At 54.7% G+C, this 26,417-nt stretch overlaps 1 protein-coding gene across 1 annotated transcript in view; it reads left to right on the forward strand.

Annotated features, from left to right (window-relative positions):
* Positions 1 to 5,579: 5,579 nt before the first annotated feature.
* Positions 5,580 to 26,417, forward strand: part of LOC121151881 (coronin-7-like) — a 46,438-nt gene continuing 25,600 nt past the window's right edge. The window contains exons 1-8 of the mRNA XM_040973733.1: positions 5,580 to 5,717; positions 7,695 to 7,791; positions 8,512 to 8,586; positions 11,251 to 11,321; positions 11,869 to 12,052; positions 14,442 to 14,518; positions 20,879 to 20,929; positions 25,471 to 25,557. Of these exons, the coding sequence (XP_040829667.1) occupies positions 5,658 to 5,717; positions 7,695 to 7,791; positions 8,512 to 8,586; positions 11,251 to 11,321; positions 11,869 to 12,052; positions 14,442 to 14,518; positions 20,879 to 20,929; positions 25,471 to 25,557 (702 nt within the window). The 5' untranslated portion in view covers positions 5,580 to 5,657. The remainder of the gene's footprint in view (positions 5,718 to 7,694; positions 7,792 to 8,511; positions 8,587 to 11,250; positions 11,322 to 11,868; positions 12,053 to 14,441; positions 14,519 to 20,878; positions 20,930 to 25,470; positions 25,558 to 26,417) is intronic.

Genomic DNA, 26,417 nt, shown 5'->3' on the forward strand with positions numbered 1-26,417 from the left:
GTGGGATCCCAGCGCGTGTAAGGACCTTAGCTGCTAGGCTACTGCTCTGGGCCATTAGTTTTGTTCTTATTGGGCAAGTTGACAGAGAAGCAAAGAAAAATCTTTGATCAACTCCCCAAATGGCCGCAACATCTGACCTAAGCCAATTGAAACCAGGATCCAGGAGCTTCCTCTGCTGCCTGCTGAGGCCTAAGCAGAAAGCTGGATCCGGACACGAACCAGCACCCATATGGGATATTGTCAGTGCTTGCAGGCAAAGCATTAGCCAGTTAAGCCAATCTTTCCAGACACCTCAGGAAACCTTCTAGAAGGGCACATTCCAATTGGGCCCTTTATGTGAAAGGCTGGGGTGGAGCATTACAAGTAAAAAGGGCTGGGACTGGTGCTGTAGCCTAGTGGCTAAACTTGCCTTGAACATGCCAGGATCCCATATGGGCGCCAGCTCTAATCCTGGCAGCCCCACTTCCCATCCAGCTCCCTGCCTGTGGCCTGGGAAAGCAGTCGAGGACGGCCCAAAGCCTTGGGACCCTGCACCCACGTGGGAGACCTGGAGGAAGCTCCTGGCTTCGGATCGGCATACCACCAGCCGTTGCAGTCACTTGAGGAATGAATCATTGGACAGAAGATCTTCCTCTCTGTAAATCTGACTTCACAATAAAAATAAATAAATTTTAAATAAAGTAAAAAGGGCTTCAAATGTGTAAAGATGTGTTCTCAAATTCTGAACTTACGGTGCCTGGTGAGGATAAGGGTGACCTTCTACAGTGCAATTCCCATGAAAAGGAAGGGAAACCCAGAGTGTCCAGATGGGTTCAAGATCACTTGTGGTCCTTGTACACAAACATTTTTGTACATGTGGGCATTAGCATGGGAAGCAATCCATGATTCATGAATCTAGCCCCTCACAGGCTGTGATATACTCGAGATTAAAATATTGCAACGCTGCTGCATTTGAGCTAGCGAGTGGTGAGCACTGAGTGAGCAAGGGACATTTGAGAGAAATAAAGAAGGGTGTGATCAAGTGGGCGGCAGGGAGAGGAGTTCAGGTAACACTGAACTGTGTCCAGTGTGGAGGTTGAGTATGGGCTCTGGGCTTGAGTTCCAGCCTGCCATTAGCAGCTGTGGGGCTGGTCTGAGTGTGGCTGACCCACCCAGAGGCTTCAGACAGGGTTCTGTGCTAAGTCAGAGTACCAACAAGAACTTGCTTACTCATCTGGAGCTAGCGCAGAACCTGGGGGGGAAGGACAGTGTTGTTACAGAAGTTCAACTTGGAGGGATAAAGCTGAAACCAAGGAGCAACCTCCATCTCCATTCTGCGCCAGGGAAGCTCACGAAAGTGGTTAGCATCCGCTTCTTCATTCCTTGCTGTTTTTGTTTATCCCTTTCCCCCACCCCATCTATTGCCCCATCTTGAGCAGCAAGGAATTTCCTCCATGCTGTAGTGGGAGGGTTCTGGGGAGTGGGGACAGAAAGACTGGTTGCTGAGGAAACCATATTTCCTGGGAGGAAGCAGAGAACTCCAAAGGAACAGAGCCGGTGATGGAGGCTTCGAAAGGAAAGGGAAACGGTTTTTGGTGGCAAGAGAAAAAAACTTGGAGAAGAGCAGCTCTGGCTGTGATTAGGGTTTATTACACTCCTTACTACGCATGGGTCAGTTTCAAAACTTGTGTGATCTTAGCAATTATCATCCTTGGCCAACAGCTCCTAAATCACCCCAGTTTAGTTGTATAATCTTTTACAAAATAAAAAAGACATGGACCTGGCGTGGTAGCCTAGTGGCTAAAGTCCTCGCCTTGCACACACCCGGATCCAGTATGGGTGCTGGTTTGTGTCCCAGCAGCTCTATTTCACATCCAGCTCCCTGCTTGTGGCCTGGGAAAGCAGTCCAGGACAGCCCAAAGCTTTGAGACCTTGCACTTGTGTGGGAGACCGTAAGAAGCTCCTGGCTCCTGGCTTCAGACTGGCTCTGTTCCAGCCATTGTGGTCACTTGTGAACCATTGGATGGAAGATCTCTCTCTTTCTGTCTCTCCTCTTCTCTGTATATCTACCTCTCCAATAAAAATAAATAAATGTTGAAAATTGCTTGAAAGACTGAGTGAAAAATGATAGAGGATTTTTTTTGTCCACTGGTTCACTCTCCAAATTTCCTGGATCTGGGCCAGCCTGAAACCATGTGCCAGGAATTGCAGACACATCTCCCACAAAGGTGCAGGGCCAACGTCTATTTCTCAGGCACCTTAGCAGGGAACTAGATCAGGATTAGAACAGCCAGGACTCAAAACACTGCTTGCATATGAGATGCCATTATAGGAAGCAGCTTAACCCACTGTGCCTCAGTGCCAATCCTTACATATACTTTTCAAAGTTTTCCCATAACCAGGGTGATGTCAAGGTAACAAACCCTGGAAAGGAGCAGGCTTGGGAAGAAACACAGTAACTGTTACATGGGCTTGTCATACTTCATATGTCTGTGTAGCCAATTTCCAGCAGCAGATACTGATACTAAGAACATTTCTTGTTCCAGGTCACAAGGAACTTTGTTTCCCAGTCTGATGTAACTAAAACCTTGTTAGATGACTTTCATGATCACAAATGCTACCTCCCAAAAAAGTAGTAAGACATGAGAAAATTTGCAAAAGACCAGACAAGCAGTGCGAGAAAAAACCAAGATCTCAGCCCACACAGCATAATGTCAAGTTTTCAGTCCGATGGGACATGAAGAGGTCCATTCCAGTTTGCAGCTGGACACTGTGACGACCCCTATCGGCCACAACCGTGCATACTCCCAGGCCCAGTGTTCTCCAGTCTGAAGCCTAAAACCCTGAGGTTTAAGAGAAACAAATGTTCCTTGCACAAGAGCATTGCCCTCCACATTTGTCACCTGCTATACCAGCAGTGCCATATGATCTGTGAGAGCTGCCAGGAAGGCAGCATCTGCCCTCTGCCTTGTGCCACCCGTACAGATGGCTGTGGGAGACAAGACGCTCTGCACTGCGACTGGTAGGAACAGCTGAGCAGCCAAAGCTGCCGGTGGCTATAGCCTCCCATGTGGGTTAGGAACCCTTCCACAGTAAGTACAGGCCTAAATCAGTCTCCAGAGGCCGGAAAAGCTCACTGGTAGTGTTTCTAATTGTCACAGCAGGACAATTAGGCACCATGTCCCATAAGATGATTTGTTTTTTTTAAAGATTTATTTTATTTTTTATCAGAACATCAGATGTACAGAAAGGAGGAGAGACAGAGAGAAAGATCTTCTGTCTGATGATTCACTCCCTAAGTGACTGCAATGGTCAGTGCTGTGCCAATCCAAAGCCAGGAGGCAGGAACTTCCTCTAAGTCTCATGTGGGTGCAGGATTCCAAGGTTTTGGGCTGTCCTGGACTGCTTTTCCAGGCCACAAGCAGGAGCTGGATGGGAAGCGGGGCTGCCAGGTTTAGAACTGGTGCCCATATGGGATCCTGGTGCGTTCAAGGAGAGGACTTTAGTCGCTAGGCCACTGCGCCGGGCCCCCATAAAATTATTTTTACTCCTAAATTATTACAAATAATTTTTGTCTCTCACCAATAAAAAGCCTTGCATGTTATTTTATTTAAATATTTATTTATTTATTTATTTGGAAGACAGATATACAAAGAGAAGGAAAGACAAAAAGATCTTCTATCATTGGTTTACTCCCCTAGTGGCTGCAATGACCAGAGCTGAGCTGATCCGAAGGCAGCTGCTAGGAGCTTCCTCAGGGTTTCCTGTGTGGTTACAGGGTCCCAAGGATCCTTGACTGCTTTTCCAATCTACCATAAAGGAGCTGGATGGAGAGTGGAGCTGCTAGGACACAAACTAGTCCCCGTATTGGATCCTGGTGCTTGCAAGGAGAGAATTTACCCACTAGACTACCATGCTGGGCCAAGGTTTGCAGAAAGCTAAAATAGGTCACATGGTGTAGTGACAATTTGAGAATATCACAAACCTACACCTGGAGCTGACAATCCAGTAAGACAAGGGGATTGTCAGGCCCAAAGGGAAAATGTGTTTTGATAAATTTATTTTAAAATTTATTTTATTTAAATTACACAGAGAAGGCCCAGTGTCGTGGCCTAGCGGCTAAAGTCCTTTCCTTGAATGCACCAGGATCCCATATGGGTGCCGGTTCTAATCCCGGCAGCTCCACTTCCCATCCAGTTCCCTGCTTGTGGCCTGGGAAAACAGTCGAGGACGGCCCAAAGCCTTGGGACCCTGCACCAGCATGGGAGCTCCAGAATAAGCTTCTGGCTGCTGGCTCTGAGCTTTGGATCGGCTCAGCTCTGGCCACTGCGGCCATTAGGTGAGTGAATCACCAGACAGAACCTTCTGTCTCTCCTCTTTGTACATCTACTAACATGCACATGAAATATATCCAAGGCCGGTGGCATTGTGCTATATAGCACCACCTCAACTGGGGCCATCCGTTTTGCTTTTCCAGGTGCATTAGCAGGGAGCTCGATGGAAAGTGAAGCAGTCGAGGCTCAAAACTGCTGCTCATGTGGGATGCTGGCATCACAGGCTGTTACTTAACCTGGTGTGCCACAAGGGTGTCCTGGCCACAGGTTCTTAAGCAATACATACACTAACGGAACACCACCCCGGAAACTGCTCTGGTGGTCCAGATCCCGATTGGTGTGGTCCACAGGTACAACAGCTGCCTGGCCCCTTGGAACGTCTGGCTGTAGGCTCCAGTCAGCTCTGTTGTTTTCTCAGACCAGCCTCTCTGCCTGCACAGTTTACCTGGAAGAACTGAACCAAGAGCCTCCATCTTAGGGGTCCTGTGTCCCCAAGCGCAGGCCAAACTTTCAGACCAGCCCACTGAGGCTGGTCCCTGCCGGGGCGTCGAATGGGGCATGGGGCCGCTCGCTGGCTGTCCCTCACCAGTCATATTCTTGCTGACGTAGGGAGTCCCTCTCTAAGCAGGCGCCACTCCTGCAAGCCGACTGTGCAGTTGTGGACTCTCAGAGGCGGTTTTGAACCCGGAGCACAGTGGCAGGTAGCTCGGACAGACCCGCAGCTTCCTGACAGATTCTCCCTCGCCCTCACCATCCACCCTTCCGGCGTGCCTTCCTGTCCAGGGCCAGCCCTACGCGCCCTCAGAATGGGTGCTGAGGCCACGCCGCCCTCCCGGCAACCACTGCCACCCACCCGGGGCCCTCGCAGGGGCTCCGGTCCCCGCGCACAGACGTCCCTCTAGAGTTACCCCCCAAGTCTCCAGACGCCCACATGGAGCTGATTTCTGAGGAGACAGAACATGAGGGCACGCCCAGCAGGAGCTGGAACCTCCCGGGGAATCGCCGACCGCCTCAGACCCCACGCACACCGCGCCGGGACCGTGGGCGGACAGCTGCGCCGCACGTGACCACCCACTCAGCCTCCCTTCCGCCCTTTTGACATGGGGCGGGACCTCAAGGGGCGGCCGAGGCGTGATTGGCCGGAGGGCGTGGCCGGCGGCGCGCGCGCGGAAGGAACCAGCTGTGGGCGTGGCCAGAAGAGCCAGCGGTGGCTGCGATTGGCCCGGAGGCGTGGCCTCCGGCGCTGGCCGCGAAGGTGGGGGCGCCGGGGCCGCTCGGCGTGCACCTGAGCCGACGCCCCTGGTGCGTGAAGCTGCGCCTCCACGGTCGCCTTTGCCCGCCGCCATGAACCGCTTCAAGGTGTCTAAGTTCCGGCACACAGAGGCCCGGCCGTCCCGCCGCGAGGTGAGCCCAGCCCTCAGGCCCCTCGCTCCCTGGCCCTGTTAGCGGCCACCGCCCTCCCTACGGCCCAGGCTCTCCGGGACCGGCGACCCTCCTGCTCTGGGGCGCTCCTTTCAGGCCGGGGAGCCCCCTACACCGGCGTCCCAGTCGCCCCGTCGCCCCGTCGCCCCAGGGATGGCAAAGAGGACACTCCCCATGGTGCGCTCCGGCCATTCGGGCAGCTGTCTGCTCCGCCCTCTTGCCCCGGGACCCTTACTGTGGCGCAGCCCTCCTGCCGGGACGGAGGCCTGAAGCCTAGGAGTTCTCCTGTCTTCCTGGCTTCCGGTTGTCCTTGTGGAGCCGTGGCGGCTCTAACACCCTCCCCCCCCCCCCCCGGAGCCCCGGGGCGAGGTGCGTCCCGTCGGACAGCCATCTAGAAGGGGCCCCCCTGAGCCTCATGCGCGTCCCTCCTTCTGGTTTCCGCTGGCGCTTCCTCTTCGTTGCTGAGAGCTCTTCCCTTCCTGGGGTGATGCTGCTGGTGGCTGGCTGGGTGGAGCTCAGAGGAAGAGCCCCTGGCATCCCCCAGGATAGCGGCCCTGAGTAGGGGTGTGCTTCGGGGATGATGCTACTAGCCCTGGCCTGCTGCCCCCTGTGTCATTGTGTTCAGAGGGTCAGGGAACTGACCTCTGGTGACCCCGTTAGCAGGCCAAAACAAACCCAGGCAACCTGGGGGCAGAGACAGCTTTCCATCAGTATGGCATGTTTTCTCTGCACTTACTGGGTGCCGGGTGGAGCAGCTGGAACTGCCATGGTGACAACGACAGCGTGTTCCCTCCCCCCTGGCACCAACAAGCAGACACCAGCCCCTTCAGTCAGCACATTGAAGAACACACAGGAGGGGGCTGGGATGGGAAATGGTGAGTGAGGGTTAATGTTAGTAGATCAGGGAAGGCTACTTGGAGGAGGATGAGAGGTCCACTCGCAGCCAGGACCACAGGGAGGGACCGCTTCAGACAGATTTGTTTTGTCAGGGAGGGGGAAGATCCGCAGAGCTGCTCTACTTTTCAAAGGTGTTTCCTGTCACTGTGTATGTATGTGCCCACAGCTGGTGAATACTGGAATAGAAACTTGAGGTGGCACAGATGGTTTCCAGCTGCTGCGGTGATGGGCTGGGAAGTGGGGTGCTCCCTCACCGGGAGGGTGCGGGTGTGGGTGGGGAGGAGTGTTCAGTGCTGTCTAGTGGTGCCTTGTCTACACAGGAAACCTGGCATTTTTCTGTGTTAGTTGCAGGACCAGCGGACTCTGTGCTTTCCAGTGATTGGGTCGGTTGCAGAGTGGCCTGTCTGTGCTTGTGGCCTTCATGCGTCCCTGGGGACAAGGTGGCCTGTCCTTGGTTCTACCTGCTCTGCCCTCCAGAGCTTGGAGTAGGCACCTGTTGAATATGTCCAGTGCTCACCTCTGCTTTCTCCGCTTCCTGTCCTTTCCTGCCCTGGACAGGTCACCTGGTAGCTTGCTGACTTCGCTTGCCTGTATTAGGGACTGTCTTCAGCGAAGCTCTACCCTCTTTTGCCTGCATTATCTTTTTGAGAACATCTTGTATACATTTTCCCTTTTTTAAATCATCTCTTATTTATTGGAAAGGTGGGGAGGCACAGTTCTTCCATCCACTGATTTGTTCCTGCACACCATGCTGGAGCTAGGCCTTGCCAGAGCCAGGAGGTGGCAGCTTGGCAGAGGCTTGAATACTTGAGTCATCAACTTCTATCTTCTAGTGTGCTTGCTAGCAGAAAGTAGAGCTTGGACTCCCTGCCGGGCATTCCAGCATCCCAAGTGTCAACTAATACACAAAACGCTCATCCTGCATTTATGTTTTTTTTAGGGCCTTCCTAAGAGGCAGGGAACAGGGTTAGATCCTAAGGAACTCAGATAGTGTAACTAGTTCCGTTTCTTGGGGCGTGAACAAAGCCCTGACTGTCACCACACCTTTCTTCTTATGCCCAGGCCTGGATCTGTAACATTCAAGCAGGGAGCACCCCCTCCAGTGGGAACAGTATCAAATCCAGCTGCAGCTTGATTGCCTTCAACGTTGACCGTCCAGGTAGGGGTTCGGAGTTAAGGAATTTCAGGCATCATTCAGGCCTTGCTGGCTGGACCCTAGACCAGACTACAAGCTGGTCATTGTGCAGTAGTACATGTATTCTGATGAGTCTGATGAGAGTATGTGTGGATTTAAGCCATGTTGGCCATGGTCTTCAAAAACATGGTTGGGAGTGCAGGCTGGGGCCTGGGGCTTTTGTTTCCACCCATTGCCATGTGCCTCCCCCCTGCTCATCTGTGGGCCTGTGGGCAGCTGGGGTCCATGGGACTTAATGAAAAGGAAAGCCCATACCATACAGTGAGCTTCTCTCCATGGCTTGTGCTGCTTAGCTCTGAGTCCAACTGCAGGAATCCCAGTGTCTTGTCTGACCTCGAGCCCCAGGCTCAGATGCCCCATGGACCCCCACCTGATTCTGTTGCCTATGGGGTTGGCTTAATTCTCAGGTAGAGGTAGAAGGCACAGTCCCAAGCTGTCATCTTGGGATAGACAACCCTTTTGCCCTACCCCCACCTGGATCTTCTACACACGCCCTTGCTGGCGTTTTCTGCATGGGGCAAGAACCCAGCCCTGGGCTCCAGAGGGATCTTCTGTGTGGTGTACAAGTTCCAGGGCTGAACTGCTGGGACTCAGCTCCTCATGGAGCCTTGGACAGGGAGGTAGGCACTCCCTGAGAGCGGCCAAGTCAGACCTCCCTGCTCCTCTCTCCCGTGTGTACAACAGGTGTGCTGGGCATCGTGCCTTTGGAGGGCCAAGAAGCAGACAAGAAACACGTGGCCCATCTGGGCTGTCATTCAGGTGAGTGGATGTTGGGCCCAGGAAGCCCAGAGCTCCTTCCCTGTCCCAGACCAGGATTCACACTCACGTGGGACCCCAGCCCCATGGTTTTCCAGGCCCTTCCTGTTCTCTACACTGTGCTATTCCACCTGGCTGCAGGGAAAGACAACTGGAAGCTCCATGTTGTGAAGCTGGGCAAGGGGAACCCGCAGTGACCAGACCCCATACTGAAGCCAGCTGCTGGTCTGCCTAGGACTCAGCCCTGTGTGGCTCTTAACTCCTTTCCTGAAGCCCAGCAAGTTCTCCCCCACCCCCACTCCACCAGGCATCCACCAGCCAGGCTACTCAAGGCCTTCCAAGGAGGCATCTGTGCTGGGCTGAGTGCCGGAGATGGGCCTTACAAAGGGGGCTTTTGTCTGCTGCAGCTGCTTCTGGGGGTGCCCAGCAGCCAGCCTGGCCGCCTGCCCGCTCCCAGGAACAGTCTGCTCTCCCGGACTGAGGCTGCATGTGCACCCCTCCCCCGCCCTGCCGTCCTGTGGGCCCTGGCCGCGTGTGCCCGTAGGCCTTGGAGTGAGGGAAGGGAGTGGGTCCTGGGTCCTTAGGCCAGTTTAGTGGTTCTGGGGACAGTGACGCCAGTGGTTAGTGACGGCAGTGAAGGTTCCTGGAATCCTGTCCATGTTGGAAGGAGCTTGTTGACATGACTATTGAGGCATTGTCGGATACCTGCCATGACATCTCCTGTGTGAGTGGATGATTTTGGTGACAGTGCAGGGTTGTGTCCCCTCCCAGCCCCTGAGCTCAGTGCCCTCTGGCAGCTGTGGCAGGGACAGAGGCCTGCAGCCTGCAGTCAGGACCAGGCCCCATGCTGCCTGTTTCTGTGAAGAGCTGTGTACCTAGCAGTTCATGCTGCAGCTGCACATGTAAGGCTGTGGTGGCCCTCAGCTCTGCATTAAAAAAGAAATATATATATATATATATATATGTATTTATTTATATTGGAAAGAGTGACAAAGAGAGCCTCTGTCTGCTTGTTCACTCTTCAAATAGCTGCAAAGACCAGACTTGGGCTGGGCTGAAGCCAGGCGTTTCTTCTGGTCTCCCACATGCACTCAGGGGCCCAAGCACTTGAGCCGTCCTCTGGGGCTTTCTCCGATTCATGAGCAGGGAGCTGGATGGGAAGTGGAGCTGCTGGGATACTAACCAGTGCCCATATGGAATGCAGGTGCTGCTGGTCGAGGGCTAATATGCTATACCATAACAACAACCTTGAAACTCTGAAATTTCTGCAGGGAGTGTTTGTTGCTTCTGCCCCACCGATTGACCTTTTCTAGGCATTTTTCATCAGCAAAACCATCTGTGGCTTCTTTGATACTGGCTCCTGTTCCTTTGTGTAATGTCCTAAAAGTTCCTCCAGGCTCAGCACACTTGGGAATTTACTGGAGTCCACATAGCCAGAGTCAGAATCTGGGTGTTGGGGCGGCACTTCCCCAGTAGAAACTGGCCCAGGCATGTGTGGGCTGGCTGTCGTCTTGGTGTGACTGCAGCTTTTCTCAGCCTGGCCAGGAGGCTGCTCTTGGAAGTGGCTGAGCCACAGCTCCGAGGGACTTTGCTGCAGAGGGGCCAGGTGCTGTTCCACCCTTGTAGGTGCACAGAGAGTGAGAGGGCCTGGAGTGGCTGGGCGCTAGCTGCTGCCTTGCACTTGAGCATCCTGCTTTTGGGGTGGAGGGTGGCAGTGATGGAGAGCAGTGGGATTGTGGTTCTGATGTGAGAGCTGTGCAAGTAGCAGCTGGGGCTTTTACCAGGGGAAGTTTCTGAGTCAGCACAAGTGCTGCTTGACCCTGAACCTGGTTGTGCAACCCTGGACAAAGTTCTTAACCTCATCTGGCCTTTGGGGAGGAGGCTGCAGTGCCTCCTGCTGGTCACTGCAGGGATTCAGTGAGATGCAAGTGTGCAAAGAACTTAGAGGCCGGACACTCAGATTACTCAGTGTGTGAGTGCCTTGTCACTCTGATGTCGCGATGCCAGGCTGCCCAGGCTGGTGGCTGCCTGGGTGGCAGGGCTTCCACAGCTCTAGGCCCAGGACTGCCATGATCCTGTGGCTGAAAGTGCAGGCAGAGACCCTCGCTGGGACTGTCTGTCCCTGTCTGCCCGCATTTCTTCCTGTCTCCTCTGGCTTGGAGAAAGACATTTTCTGTGTCTCACTGGGAGGCGGTGGCAGGGGATGGTGGCTGTGCTGCTGCTCTGGTAATGTAAGCTTGTGGTCATATTCACACTGTCCTTACTCCAATACCCTCAGCCTTATTGGCTTTGGGCTCTGGCTCACTGAACGAACACCCATACCAGCTCACTTAAACTGAAAAGAACTTTCCTGGGCAGCTCCTAGGGATTCCTTGACTGAGGAGGAAGTGGCCATGTGGCCTCAAGAGGCTCCAGCTGACGACTGTGTTCCTGAGGTGCCAGCGAATCCCAGGAGCTCCCTGGCAGCCTGACTCTGTGGCCTTTAACTAGAGTGGGTCAGTGGGCTCCCAGGGATGTGTGCCCTGGCCTTCAGGATCCTCAGCTGGCTCTTTGTGGCCAGTGCTGCCACCTCAGAGCCCTGGGCATTTAGTCCCTGTCCTCGGGGGGGACTGCAGGGGCTGGGAAAATGGTGTTCAGGCAAGCTCAGCTGTTCCTCCTGTGCCATAGACCTGATCACGGACCTGGACTTCTCACCGTTTGATGACTTTCTTCTGGCCACAGGCTCTGCCGACAGGACGGTGAGTAGAGCCACTTGGAAGGGTGCTGGCCATGTTCCACCCTCTGCCTTGTCTCAGGTCAGGGATCATGAGCTCCCCAAGTTCTGTTCCCATTCCTGCCCTTCAGGCCCTTCTCTGGCTCTTGGCTTCCTGGGGCACAGGTAGGACGGGACCACAGTGCCTCCTGCTGGGCCTTCAGTGAGGCTTGTGTGCAGAGAAAGCTCCCAGGGCTGGGCCAGCACCTAAGCTCTGGATCCACACCGGCTCCCCAGTGTGCACAGCCTGAGGTTGTGGTTGTGAGATTGCCCTGGGGCAAGGATGATGGGGTGGGATAGGAGGCTGCAGGGGCCAGCCAGTACAGGGCGCCTTCCCCACCAGCCCCTGTCCATTCCGTATGACCCCTGAGTTAGTTTTGCTTCCTTGTTCCCTGTGACCTGGCCCTGGCTGCTGCCAAAGTGGGTGGGACACCGCTCCAAAAGCCTGGGGAGTGGTGCCGAGCCTGTGGAGCAGCCTTGTTCCAGCAGGGTGGTCTTGTGGGTTGTGGGTCACAGACTGTTTTTTGCCACAGGTGAAGCTCTGGCGCCTGCCAGGTCCTGGCCAGGCCTTGCCCTCGGGGCCCGGGGTGGTGCTGGGTCCTGAGGAGCACCAGGTGGAAGCCCTGCAGTTCCACCCCACAGCTGACGGCATCCTGGTGAGCGCAGCGGGAACAGCCGTGAAGGTCTGGGACGCCACCTCGCAGCAGCCCCTGACAGGTGCAGTCTCCCCAGCCTGCCTGCCCATGTTGGGGCAGCCCATCTTGGTCAGCACTTTTCCTTGGTGGTAGTGGTGCAATGTGGCAAGGTTGTGTGCACCTTGGTCTTGCGGGCTGTTCGTAGATGCTGCCCACTCTGTTCCCCACTGCACCTGCCCCCTTCTCTTAGCTGTCACTTTTCTGCACTTTTCCCACTAACTTCCTGGCACTCCAACTTCTTCAAATTCTTTCCCATTTTTTTTTTTTTACAAATATTTATTTATTTTATTGGAAAGGCAAATATACAGAGAAGAGGAGAGACAGAGAAGAAGATTTTTCCATCCACTGATTCACTCCCCAAGTGGCCACAATGGCCGGTGCTGTACCCATCCGAAGCCAGGATCCAGGAACTTCTTTCCGGGTCTTCCACACAGGTGCAGGGTCCCAAGGCTTTGGGCCGTCCTCAACAGCTTTTCCAGGCCACAAGCAGGGAGCTGGAGGGGAAGTGGAGCTGCCAGGATTTGAACCAGTGCCCATATGGGATTCTGGCGCCACAGGAGGACCTTAACCATTATGCTATCACTCCGGGCCCAAATTATTTCCCAGTTTTGAAATCAAATTACTGACTTCCCACCCAGAGGTGAGGATTGTGCTTTCCTTGGTACCCCATCCTTCATGTAGGGCCTTTTTCCCCCTCCTGCCTTCCCAGAGAGGACATCTAAGTGTCTGCACAATTGTGTCTCTGTGGTGATACTATGAACCCATTCACTGGGGACCTCCATCCTGAGATTCCGAGTTGAGGTTCACCCTTGCTCTGGAGGGTGGTGTTGTGTCCAGGCTGGGTGAGGTTCCTGCCCTGGGACTGGGAGCCAGGGTCCGTGCCTTGCCTGAGGGCTGCTGTCAGGTCACCAAGTGTTCCTGAGATGGACAGCATCAGTTACTCTGCGGAGCCCACCCTGGAGGAGCCCTCTGTGGAGTCGGTGGTGTGCCTTGAGGACAGGAGGTATGAGACCCAGGGTGCAGGCTGGGAAGAGCCCCTGGGGGTCCTGGAGCTAACCAGCCCTTCCGTCTGCCTGAAGGAGCTGGCACAGCCTCTGCTGTAGCTTCTCAAGCTCTTTCCACAGGCCTGGTTCCTGAGGCTGTGGACTCTACCAGCCACCTGCCCGTCCATCCGGCAGCAGTTCTGCCAGCTTTGAGCAGGAGAGGCTCAGGGTCCAGTCCCTCAGCCAGGGCCTCGGTGCAGGAGTGACTGAGGTTGAATGAATCCTCAGGGAGCAAAACTCTGTGTGGAACTGATCTCTTGATTTGAAACAAATTGCTCCAAAACATGGGGGCTAAAGCATCTTACAGTATTGATTATCTCACCCATTGCCTAAGGCGCAGGAAGTCAGGAGCTGCTTGGGCAGGTGGCCTTTGCTCAGGGTCTCTGAGTTGCTATCACCTAAGGGCTGGATGGGAGGGGGTGGGAAGGGGCTGCTTCCCAAATGGTTAAGTCAGAGGCGGATGGGAAGCACGAGCTGGTGTCCCTCCTGTGTAGGAGCCTGAGTGACCAGGGAGCGTTGTGCAGCTCACAGCCCTGCCTTGGGACCCTCAGGAGTGGCTCCAGAGTGAACAGGGAGCGCCGTGCGGCTCTCAGCGCAGCCTTGGGAGCCACTCCTGAGGAGGATTATTGCTGACCCAAGTGAGCTGGCATCTGCTGAACGGGAAGGTGTTGGATTCCTGCTGTTATCAGGAGCCGTACACTGGCCAGCGACAGAGTGTTGTCTCGGAGTGCTAGGTGGGGTGGGACTGATTCCTGTTGAGGCCATGCCCTGGGACCTGCTCGAGACTTCTGCCTCCTGTGGCCCCAGGCGTTTTGTGGTTCGTGGCTGGCTGTGCTTGGAGTCTTCAGTGTCTGCCTGCGTTGTTTCTTTGTCTCAGAAGGACACAACTATAAGGTTTAGGGCACACCCAGATAACCTCAGCTTAACTGGACCATCAGCCAAGGTCTGTTCAGAGGCTACTTAAGGTCACAGGTTAGGACAGTGACATCTCTTGGGCAGGACAGGGGGAGGTAGGAGGAATAGAGTTCAACCCATGACAGGTTTCAGGAATGTGTGGATGTATGTGAAAACACCCACACCAGGGAAGTAGAGTGGAGATGACAGGAATGATCTGGTGGGGAGGTGTTGGCCAGAAGCGGTGGAGGTGAGAGCCAAGTGCAGAGCCTGAGTTGAACTGTGGCCTGGAAGAAGTCCCTGGGTGCAGGTGCATCCTGTCTGAGGGGAGCTGCCATCCCTAACCTGCTCACTTCCACCAGAAAGCCTGCCTTGTCAACTCTGCCTTTGCCCCTGGGGTTCCCCCAAGTCAGCTCCCAGCAGCCTCGCTGGTGTCAGCATTGAAGGGACCTGACTTTGCCTGCTTCCCTGCAGAGCTGATGGCCCACGGGGACCTGGTGCAGAGCGCAGTTTGGAGCAGGGATGGTGCCCTCCTGGGCACAGCATGCAAGGTAAGTGGATGACATATAGCCCCTGGCTGTAGGCTCCTGGCTCACCTTCCAGGCTTGGGATTCACGGTGATGAAGATCTCTGCACGTTTGTGTCCTCCCCACCTCATCTGCTCTGCCTCTTCTGCTCCCGCTCCCTGTGAATCCCCGTCTGAGGCAACCCTGGGCTCCTGGTGTGTGTAGTTTGACCACATCCCCGTGCTGGGCCAGCCTCCCCTGCCTGCCTTCCTGGGAGGCTCAGCAGTGTGTATGCAGGGCATGAGCCAGGCCTTGTGCAGGCATGGAGGTGGGGATCAGGTGGGGCAAGTTCAATATTTTAGCATGATGGGTTAAGCTGCTGCTTGCAGCACCAGCATCCCATAGTGGATGGCCAGTTTGAATCCTGGCTGCTGCACTTCCCGTCTAGCACCCTGCTAATGTACTTGGGAAGCAGTGGTTGATGGCCCAAGGTGATTGGGCCCCTTGCACTCATGTGGGAAGCTTGGATGGAGTTCTAGGCCCTAGTCTTGGGCCAGCCGTGCAACCATTCAGGCAATGAACCAGCAAGGAAAGGTCTGTTTTTCCCTCTCATTCTGTCATTCTGCCTTTCAAGTAAACAAATCTTAAAAAAATAGAAGACATGGAGGGAAGAATATTTACCCCCGTGCCCCTGCCCCTGCACAGGGATATGGAATTTGAAGCTGGTCAGACAAGGGCCCAGATGGATAGAGTTCTGAGATCATTTTGGGTCAGGTGGGCCTGGTCCAGGAAGAGATCGCACAGCCTGAAGGCAAAGAGCCAGGCATGTCCAAGCCAAAGCCAGGTGGTGTCCTGCGGGGTGCACGTTTCCCCTGGGGAAGCTCCCTTAGGAGCTGTGGTTTGCAAGTGAGAGCACCTTCAGGGGAGGAAGAGACAGCCTCGGCTTGAGGCGGGAGTGGAGGCAGAGGCATGGGCATCAGAGACCCCTGAGAGCCAAGCTGTTGGTAGGAGGACCAGGAGGTTGTGAGGTTGGTCCTGGCTTGCAGGGGAAGAGGCCCGTGCTGAGATGGGATGTGTGAGTGCTCTCAGTGTGGTCTAGGTATGAGCTGTGTCCCAGATGTGTGCAGGTGGGAGGGGGGCCAGCTTTTTTGTTTGGGACAGAAGCATTTCTTTCTCTATATATTTTATTTATTTATTTATTTATTTTTAAAGATTTATTTTATTTTTATTGGAAAGGCGGATATACAGAGAGGAAGAGAGACAGAAAGGAAGATCTTCCATCCAATGGTTTACTCCCCAAACGGCTGCAATGGCTGGAGCTGAGCCAATCTGAAGCCAGGAGCCAGGAGCTCTTCTGGTTCTCCCACGTGGGTGCAGGGTCCCAAAGCTTTGGGCCGTCCTCCACTGCTTTCCCAGGCCACAAGCAAGGAGCTGGATGGGAAGCGGGGCTGCTGGAATTAGAACTGGTGCCCATATGGGATCCTGGGCCGTGCAAGGCGAGGACTTTAGCCACTACACTATCGTGCCGGGCCCTGTTTATTTATTTTTATATGTTTTTTAAAATGGAAAGTCAGATATACAAAGAGGAGGAGAGATAGTGCATGCCAGGCGAGGACTTTAGCTGCTAGGCTAATGTGGCAGACCCTCTCTATTTTAAATAAAGTCTTTATTTTTTAATGATACATTTCCTTAGGTTTAGGGATTTCTCATTCCACCCTCTCCTCCCACTGTTTTGCCCTACATTATAACAGTAGTTTAGTTCATCCTTCTGCTAATAAAGAAGCTTTTCTCTGAAACCCCAGGGGGCCCTGGAGGGTTAGAAGTGTAGAATGCAGGGCCCTGCCATGGCCTCACAGCTAAAGTCCTTGCCTTGACCATGTCCAGATCCCATGTGGATGCCAGTTCTAATCGCAGCATTCCCACTTCCCATCCTGTTTCCTGCTTGTGGCCTGGGAAAGCAGTCGAGGATGGCCCAATGCCTTGGGACCCTGCACCCGCATGGGAGACCTGGAAGAAGCTCCTGGCTCCTGGTTTCAGATTGGCTCAGCTCTGGCAGTTGTGGTCACTTAGGGAGTGAACCAGAAGGAAGATTTTCATCTCTGTCTCTCCTTCTCTCTGTATATCTGACTTTGCAAAAAAAGAAAAAGATATATGTATATTTATTTTTTAATTTTATTTTTACTTCTTTTAAAATTATTATCATCATTCTACTATGATACAGTTCCATAGGTCCTGGGATTTCAACCCTGTCCCCTCCCCAAATCCCTTTCTCCCCCACCAAATTCCCCTATAACATTACTATAGCATAGCTCTTCATAAACAATCACATGTTCATTGCAGGCATGGACAGTGGCAGAGAGTCCAGTATCTATTGTAAAGCTAATAGTAGTCCATCTTTGATCTGGAAGTAGAGATGCGTACTCCACTGCATCCTCGCATTTGGACACGATAGTCTCCATTACACAGTCACCACACATCCCTCTTAAATGAAAAACCACAACACAAAATCAACAACAGGAAGAAAAATAGAAATTTACAACACCATGAATTTCTCAAGAGGTTTTGATAGGTCAGCAGTCCTGAATTGCTGGCGATCCCTCCACTGCAATCGCGATGAATCTCTCCCTAATCCACTGGCTGCTGTAGTCCACCTTAGTGTCTCCGGCTGCCCAGATCTTCACTGCCAATGCTTAGCTGGGGTAGTTGATCAATTTGTTCTGTTCTCCGTGCTCTGCCATGGTACCAGGTGTCCTCCGGAGGCTCCGATGTACTGCCGTATCCTCCATGTACATTGGACATGCTGTCCTCTGCTCCATCTGAGCCTCTGAGGAGGCCCAGCTCTGACACATCCACTCCCAGGGTCAGCCCATGGAACCTACGATTCTCTCCATGGTTAGGGTTCTGAGTCCAGCGGCTCAGTTGGTAGGAAATTGCCATAGAAATCTTATCAGAGGCCGTCCCAGAGCTGATTCTTGTGTGTGTTTGCCAGTACAGGGTCCGGCACAGTCTATCACCCAAATCAGCCTACGCACACACTGGTAGATGCAATTGCTGGGTCAGTTCTGTCTCTAGCCCCATGTTTCATTCAAGCCAATGGGTATTGGAGCATAGGATTGCCCAGGTGAACCTTGCGATGGATACTAAGAGGAGAGATGTGCCCTTTGGCCCCGGTTCTGGTCCTGGTTCTGGTGCAGATGCCTGTAGGTGTGTGTAGAGCGAGGGCTTGCCATGAGCTGAGAGGGTTGGTGTGCCCTGGCAGCCCCACTTTGTCAGTAGTGACCAGCCGGGGCTCTGCCTTTGTGCGCTAGGATGGCTAGAACCTGGGACTGCCTGCTGGTTGGGTGTTGGACACTGTTTCCCAGCAGACCATGGGCAAAGCTCCCTGCCCCTGGTGCCCATTCCTCCTGGCCTGCTGCCGTTGGTTGGGAACAGAGCTTCCTCCAGGGACCACCCAAGCTGCTTCCCAGTTTGCTTCCAGCTTCTTTTCCCTCAGATCTGAGAGCGGCCACCCGCTAGGGGGCGTGCGGACCTTGCGGATGGCAGGACTCACCCCTGCGCTCCCAGGCGTCAATTTGCAGGAGGCCCAGCCTCACTCCCTGCTCAACCAGAACAGTCTCAGTGCCCCTCTGAGCCCTGGCCTGGGCCCGGCATTAAGCTTGTCTTCCTGGGCGTTCACTGTACTGCGCTCTCAGCCCCAGGATTGAGCTGTCGTCTTCTTCAGACTTGGCGAGGTAGCAGGGAGTCAGCAGCAGTCACTGATGGAGACAGACACCTGTCTCCTGGGCGTGCAGTGGGAACAGCCTCACAGCCTGGTGGTGCTTGTCCATCTCTGCCCTTGGTCCTTGTCCCTTGTCCCTAGTTATCATCTCTGTCCTTACCTGTCCCTTTTGTCTCTGACGATCTCCATCTGCCTCTGAAGGGCCTCTGTACTCCAGACTGTGGATGGAACAGTGCTCTGTGCTGTGCCACATGCCAGGTTGTGCCCGGTGCCTGCCTGGCATGTGGCAGGAGCTTCATGAGTTACTGCCAGGAGTGGCACAGAGCTCTAGGACCCACTGACATATGCCAGGGAGGTCTGGCTTTCGAGGTCTGTGCTGGGCCTGTTCCTGCCTGCTCCTAGCCGCTTCCCACCATCTGCTTCCTCGTGTGGCGGTGCACACCAGCAAGCTCTGGGCCGCCGCTCCTCCCCTGCTGGCCCGCCTTCCGCAGTGTGTCTGCCTTCCCAGGGCCAGTTCTGTATAGCCTTGCAGACTCTGTGTGGACGTGAGCTTCACCCTGAACCCCTCACTGGGGCCTGGTTACTCACTGCTTCCTCCTGGGCAGAGGCCGCATCTGTTTGGTTTTGTGCCCTTATTCTGTTTTTTTTTTTTTTAATTTTATTTATTAAAGATTTATTTATTTTTATTGCAAAGTCAGAGATATACAGAGAGGAGAAGAGACAGAGAGGAAGATCTGTCCAATGGTTCGCTTCCCAAGTGGCCACAATGGCTGGAGCTGAGCCGATCCGAAGCCAGGAGCCAGGAGCTTCTTCCAGGTCTCCTACATGGGTGTAGAGTCCCAAAGCTTTGGGCCATGCTCGACTGCTTTCCCAGGATGGGATGCGGAGTCGCTGGGGTTAGAGCCAGTGCCCATATGGGATCCCAGTGTATTCAAGGTGAGGACTTTAGCTGTGAGGCTACAGCGCCGGACCCTGTAGTGACCATCTTTGTAGGCATAAGTAAGATCTCTCTGTCGTGTTGATTCTTTTTTAGGTTTTTTTTGTTGTTGTTGTTTATTTTTACTTGAAGCTTGGAGTTATCAAGAGAGAAGGAGCAACAAAGAAGAGAAACCGTTCATCTGCTGGTTCACTCATTCCCCAAATGCCCCTTCACCAGCCAGAGCTAAACTGATCCAAAACCAGGAGCCAGGAGCTCCTTCTAGGTCTCCCGTGTGGGTACAGGGACCCAAGGACTTGGGCCGTCCTCCACTGCTTTCCAGGCCTTAAGCTGGGAGCTGGATTGGAAGTGGAGCAGCTGGAAGCTGGACCCGGCACTCATGGGATATTGGTGCCGCAGGGAGGATTAGCCTAGTGCCACCATGGTGCCCCTTCTTTTTCTTTCTCTCTCTCTCAAGATTTATTTGTTTGACAAAGTAATAGAAAGAGTGGTGGGGTGGCACTGTGGCTTAATAGGCTAATCCTCTTAGCTTCAAGCACCAACATCCCATATGGGTGTCAGTTTGTGTCTCGGCTGCTCCACTTCCCAATCCAGCTCCCTGCTTAAGGCCTGGAAAGTGGTGGGAGGGTGGCCCAGGTCCTTCGGATCCTGCGCCCATGTGGGAGAACAGAAGAAGCTCCTAGTTTTACATTGGCTTAGCTGTTTAGAACGTGAAACCACAGATGAAAGATCTGTCTGTCCTTTTCTGTAAATCTGCCTTTCCAATAAAAGTAAACTTAAAACAAAAGAAATGAGAGCAGGAGAGCAGAGATCCATTTACTCATTTACTCCCCAAATGGTCACAGTGGCTAGGGACTTTCTGGGCTGACCCCAGGACGCTAGAACTCTGTACAGGTCTCCTGCATGGGTGGTGGTGACCCAAGCACTTGGGCCAGTATCTTCTGCTTTTTCACGTTCATTACGGGGAGCTGGATAGGAAGCAGAGTGGGTGGGGTTCGAACTGGGGCTGTGATGTGAGATATGTGTCGCAGGTAGCAGCATAACCCACTGCACCACAACACTAGCCCTGAAGCTTTATTTTGCACTGAATTTTTCGTGGCCAAGTTCGTAAATAAATGGTCCCTGAATGCAGGTTGGGCATGGGCTCTGGCCTAGTTCTTGAGCGTGTACGTTGGTATACACAGTTGCGTGCTTGCACACGTGCACACACAGGGATTATTTTGTGGCATCTCACTCCAGTACGGTTCTGTGCTGCTGCTCTGTGTGCTTTTGTCTCGGCCTCGGCTTGAGTGTGTCAGTAACTGCATATCCATGGCCTCATTTACATACCTTCCTGGTTAACTGATAGGTACAAAAGTCATGTTACCACATGAACCCCTTCAGGCCGGGCCCAGCACAGGACTGGGCATACCCCGTGCAGTGAGCAGCCTGGAGATGGTTGTGGGCCTCAGTTTGCCTGTCTGTGAAGGGGTCGTGGTGACTGTAGCACCTCATGAGGGACTTGGGCAGACCAGGGGAGGTCCCCTGTTTCACAGGCCTGGGGGGTGCGTCGGGGCTTGGGAAAGTGAACCCAAACTATTTTTCCAGATGAGTGGGCAGGAAGGGCCTCCTACCCCTGGCATGAGGAGGAGGATCTGGGCTCTGGGGATGTCTGCTGGTGAGCAGCCAGCCTTATTCTGGGCTGCAGGTGGAGTCAGGCTGACTCTGGCCCCCTGACTTTAATCACCTGCTCTGTCTTCTTCATTTCCAGGACAAGCAGCTGCGTATCTTTGACCCCAGAACCAAGCCCCAGGCCTCTCAGGTGAGTTGTGGGGTGAGATTGGGTTGCTGTAGGGGTGACTCGAAGCTTGTCTCTAACTGAGGACCCAGCGGTTCTAGCAGCTGGGGGGGCTGGCTCAGGTTCATAAGGAAGGCCTGCTGGAGCTCTTGTGAAGCAGTGTGTCCCGGAGCCTGGGAGGGGCTGGCTGTGGTCACAGGGCGGGGTGCAGCCTGGCTGGGCGCTCAGGCTTCAGCAAGGTGATCAGCAGTTCTGGCTTCCCTCCCTCCTTTGCAACCCCACCCCCTCTCGCTTGCTCCCTTCCTGACCCGAGGAGGCCGAAAGAGAGCTCCTTCTGAGCTGTGTTGCCACACAATGCATAGATGGGACTGGAGTGCACACGGCAGGGATGCTGTGTGTTTGAGGCAGCAGATGTCCGGTGGGGGTGGGGCTCATTCTGTCACACACCTAGTAGGCGGCAGCAGAGGAGCCAGCCCCGTGGCCCGCCACAGGCACACAGGTTGTTACTGAGCTGATCTGATGCTTTGCTCAGCACCTGGTCTTGTAGCACAAGCCTGAGTGGTGCCGACGGGGGATGGGGGGTGGTGAGGTGGGGGAGTGGCTAGTTACAGAGTTTAGTGGGGGGATGCCCAGATTTGCTTTTCTAAAGGCACATCTTCAGGGAGATGGAGTTTAAGGTCCAGCCGCCAGCTGTAGGGAAGAGCTCTTCTCCCCCAGTTATGCCCCCTGCCCAGCATCAGCCAGGGGTCCCATGTACAGCCTCACAAACCCACTCATGTAATGAGTTGTGACTTTTTGGTCAGTGGTATCATCGGTTCCACTCCTCCAAACTGGAAAGAGGTCCCATGTGACAGGTGAAACAGCCTGCAGAGTGATTTTGGCTGAACTCTGACCTGGCGTTTGGGTAAAGCCAGCTGACTGCTCTGTCCCACAAAGAGGACAGTGGCTGTTGAGTTGCATGGAGGTGTGGGTGTGGACCCGAGGCCTCTCTCTCCCTGAGTAGCTTGCTTTGAATGATCTACAAGCCGTTGCCAAGAAGAATATTCTAGAATCAACTTGGAAACTGAGCCCTCCCCCCACTGGCAGGGGGTGGGGGGATGGGGCAGGGAAGGGGCAGGGGCCTGAGTTACTGCCCTAGCTGGGCATTGCAGGGGGTGAACACCCAAGTCAGAACCCCCCCCCCCCCCCCCCCCCGCCTTTCCCCCCCCTCTGCCCCCGCAGGGCTGGGGGTGGAGCTGGCGTGGCTTTCGGCCAAGGGCTGCGAGTTCCTTAAAGAGAACAGCAAAGAGTATCTGCTTCTGGAGGGAACCCCTGCAGGGGCTTTGCCCAGGAGACTTGGGAAGCACGTGGGTGGCTCCCCCCAGCTGCTGGGACCATGCCTGGCGCATTGCGGGGGCAGCAGGCCTGGAATGCTGCCCTTGGTGTGGCCCTGCCCCCCACTTCCTCCCAGGGCATCTGGCCCACACCTGGCTTCTATTAGGAAAACCGCTGCTGGCGGCTTGGGTTGGTGTGAGCTGAGGGGCCAGTCCCGGGAGAGGCCTTGCAGGAGCCGTTCTAGTAATTTCTCCTTCTGGCATGGCCAGGGGCAGGGGTGAGGGAGGATGGGGACTCTGTGGCAACCCTCTGCCCTCACCTGGAGGCTGGTCCTCGGGTCTTCCCCCACTATCTTTATTGAACCCTGTCCCTGGCAACCTGGGTTCAGAACTGGGCTCCTTGGATGGCTCCCTCCTGTTCATGCCCCAGCCTTATTTTTGTTTGTGTCCCAGGGCAACTTCTTTCCACCCTGACCACCATCCAAGGAAAGTGGCCCCTTGGGTCTTTTTGTTGTCCAGACCAGGTCAATAGGGCTCAGAAAGGTCCTGTTGCCACTCCAGGGTCACACAGCAAAGCAGCAGATGCTTGGTCTGACCTCAGAACCCCCGGACCTCTCTGCTGCCCTTGGTTATGCTAGAGGCCGGGGTGGGACAGGCCAGCTCTTGGAGCTGTTGAAGGAAGCAGAAGTCTGAGGCCAGGTTGTGAGTGGTTGTGAGGCCTTGGGTCCTTCGTCAGGGCAGTGGGGGCCTAAGATGAGCCCTCTGATGCATCCCTGTGCCTCCTGACCACCCTGTGTGTCAGGGCCTGGCCAACACCTAGAGCCTTCCCCTCCTCACTGAGCTGGCTGAGGAGGGGAGTCCTCAGCAGGCAAGGAATAGGGGTCTCACCTGTAGGGCAGGTCCCCTAGCTCCATGAAAGAGCCTAGGGCACTCAATCTGCCCTGCCTCTGCCCTGTACCGGAAGCATTGCCATGGTGATGGAGAGATTTGGCTGCAAATGCAGCTGGAATGCTGGTTATTCATCTCCCCCTGTGCCCCTTGGCCACAGCATCTCTTCCCAGGGGGCAAGAATGGAGGGGACTTTGGGTCATCTTGGAGCCCACCTGCAGCCTATCCCATCTTTGCATGGCCTGGCCACCAGTGCCTTCCACCAGGCCTCTTGTGATGGGGTTGGGCTCCAGCACAGCATAGCTCCCCAGCCTCTGTTACCCCATAGAGTCGGGGCAGGAGGACCTGAAGGGAAGGCTCGCTGAGGCCAGCCAAGAGCTGTGCTTTTTGAAACTGGAGGTGGTTCCAGTGGCCTGGGGTTGAGGAGGGAGCAGGAGATATCCTGAGCTGAGTGTGCCCCAGGGTACAGCCTGTCTTCAGGAAGGCTGAGCTGAACACTGCCTCCCTCTGGAGTGTTTGCTGGAAACCCAAGGATGTTCAGGGGGCAGCTGAGGTTCCTGGCACATCCTGGTCCTTCTAGCTGTAACTTTACTTCATGCAGGTCTCCTCCCTGCTGGGCTTCAGGTGCCTGTGAGGCGCTAAGCGGTGATCCTGGCCTGCTCACAGGTGCAGGAGGCTGTGTGACTAGAGGAACAGCCTCCTCTGCAGGCCTCTGGTTCCTCTGTGTGTGACAGGAAATCAGGGGCCCAGGCCACAGTGAGTCTTGTCTCCCACCTCTCTGGACCATCACAACTGCCCCAGTACCTCACACCCTCTACTCCTGTTGTAATTCCTTCACACCAAGTGCAATGTGCCAGACACAGTTCTGAGTTAATGCCAAAACCTTGCAGGAGGTCCTTCCAGACCAGGAAACTGGGGCAACATGGGCAGGGCTGGAGTGTGCGCCTACTTGGCGTGTACAGCTCCCTACCTTCCCTGCCTTGAGAGTCCTTTGTGGCCCCCTGCATGGTGTGTGGTAGCAGAGGTTTCTCCTGGGTCCATACCTGCCTCCTGATACGAATATGCCTGGGGCGCAGGGCCTCTATCCTCTGTGTCCCCAGTGCCCAGGCTGGTAGGTGGCTCTGACATTTGGGCTGTGAAGGCTAGCAGAGTGACCAGTCCTACTTCCCAAGCTACTAGAGCCTTTCAGGACTGGCTGCACAGTCCCTGACTTGTGGAAGGCTCTGTATGTTTGTTGAGTGAATGAATGGATGAGTGGGCTATGAATGACTTAGTTGGAAATCATCAGTTTGCTGCTTCCACAGGGGTATTTGCATGCCAGTGGAAAAGGCCAGAGCCCAATTGACTCTCCTAAGTGCCTCTGGAGTGTTGGGGGGTGGGGCTGGTCAGTGATATGACCCTTATCCTGACCCTACAGTCCCTTTTACATGGAAGGGGTGTAGGACTTAAGTTCTCAGGCTCCAGCCCCCACTTCCTGTGCCGGCCTCAGCTGGGTGGGAAGGGAGCAGTGAGAAAACCCCCTTGAAGGACGCGGTGTGGAGCTTTCCAGCGTCTCCCACGCTGGGGTCTGCCTCCACGGGCTGGGGAGGGGGCCCCGGGCCAGGTCCTTGCTGGCTGCCTCCCTCCCTTGCTCATTCATTCCCAAGGAGATCGTGGGAAGCTTGGAGGAGGCTGGCCACGGTTGGGGTGAGCTATTTTTGGTAATAGGGTCCTTGTCTCAGGCTCCAGGGGCCAGAGTGACTGGGAGGGAGCTGTTTGCATTTCCTCCAGTCCCCCTCGGGTCCCCCCTGCCAGGGCCCAGAGGGACAGGGCTGCTGCCTGCCTGCCATGTGACCAGCACCATTCTCCCTGGGGGCTGCGGGAGGACAGGCACTGCTCTGTCCCCTCTGCCACCTTCCCCAGAGCCCGGCCCCAGGCTCCTGCCCTGGCGGCATCAGGAGGCCCAATAATCCTCATAATCCTGTGATTTGCACGGTGCTTTGCTGCAGCCCCTCTCCTTCCAGACCAGCTCTAGGAAGCCCCATTCACATGTGGGAGGACAAAAATGAGACTTCAATGGGGCCTGAGGTTCCCACAAACACGTAGCTCTGGGTGTGAGAACCAGGATCAGAGATTAAGGGGGATCCCCAGCGGAGCCCCTTACGCAGGCACTTGCAGAGGTATGGAAGAGCAGCCACTGTTAGCCCCATATTAGGGAGCCTGACCGGGCAGCCTTTGGTGGAGCTGAGGCAGGGGTGGAATTCACCTTGGGTATGTGTAAGGTCTCCCTCAGCCTGAGCAACTGTCTATGGGCAGTAGAATTTCCCCAACTCAGACCGCTGGTAAAGGGTCTAATGGATCAAGGCCATCTCTTGTCTCCCATAGAGCACACAGGCCCATGATAGCAGCAGGGACGGCCGACTGGCATGGACAGCTACCCAGGAGCACCTGGTGTCTACTGGATTCAACCAGGTAGGGGCTGCTGCCTGGTGAGCAGGGTATCATGATTATGCGCCATACCCGCCTCCAACCATCAAAGCCCTCCCGAGTCGCCCCTTTGTCCGGCCCCAGGTATGTCCCGGTCCCCAGTCCCCCCCGAACCCTGCCACACCACAACTTCCATTAATTCCCCCCCTTCTGTTGACAACACTCCCCATGTGCCCAACCTCACAGAACCTGTCCTCTACACAAATCCCACTCACCTCATCCCCAGTTCACCCACTATTTCCCAACTTTCACCGCTACCCATTATTTTCCCCCCCCCCCCTACCAATACCACCAACTCTAACAACCGCTTCCTATCCATCCCCCCCCCAAACAATATAATATTCCCCATCAATCTCCCAAAAGTTCCAATACCCACATTCATATTTAACACTGTAGCCCCCATTTCCTTCTTTGTATTAATCCTTCCCCAACTCAAACCTCATTATTACCATCCCCCCTCTTCCGTATCTCTATCATATCCATCAAATATCCCACCTCAAATACTCCCCTATCCATTCCACCCACCCCCTTTCCCTCACCCCCTTACTTCCCGCCTTCCAATCCAATGTCTTTATCCTTCCCCCTATCATTATTTACGTCCTTAATACCACCCCCCACCCCCTAAGTCCATTTCACCCCTATTCCAAACTGTTCCCCCTACCATCATCCACTCTCACAGCCCCCAACACCCTCTGTGTTCTTCGTCCTCCTAGTGCGTGGGGATCAGCTACGTGCCCCCACATGACCATTCGATCCAGGCTTCCAGCTTTGGGCCTCTACCACATGCCGGTATCCCCTGCAGGAATTCATGCATTGGGAGGGAGGATGCTGTCTACAGCTGTGTC

This window comes from Ochotona curzoniae, unplaced genomic scaffold (assembly GCF_017591425.1).
Source record: "Ochotona curzoniae isolate NIBS_2020 unplaced genomic scaffold, NIBS_Ocur_1.0 contig_2321, whole genome shotgun sequence".
In the NCBI taxonomy this organism is placed as follows: Eukaryota; Metazoa; Chordata; class Mammalia; order Lagomorpha; family Ochotonidae; genus Ochotona; species Ochotona curzoniae.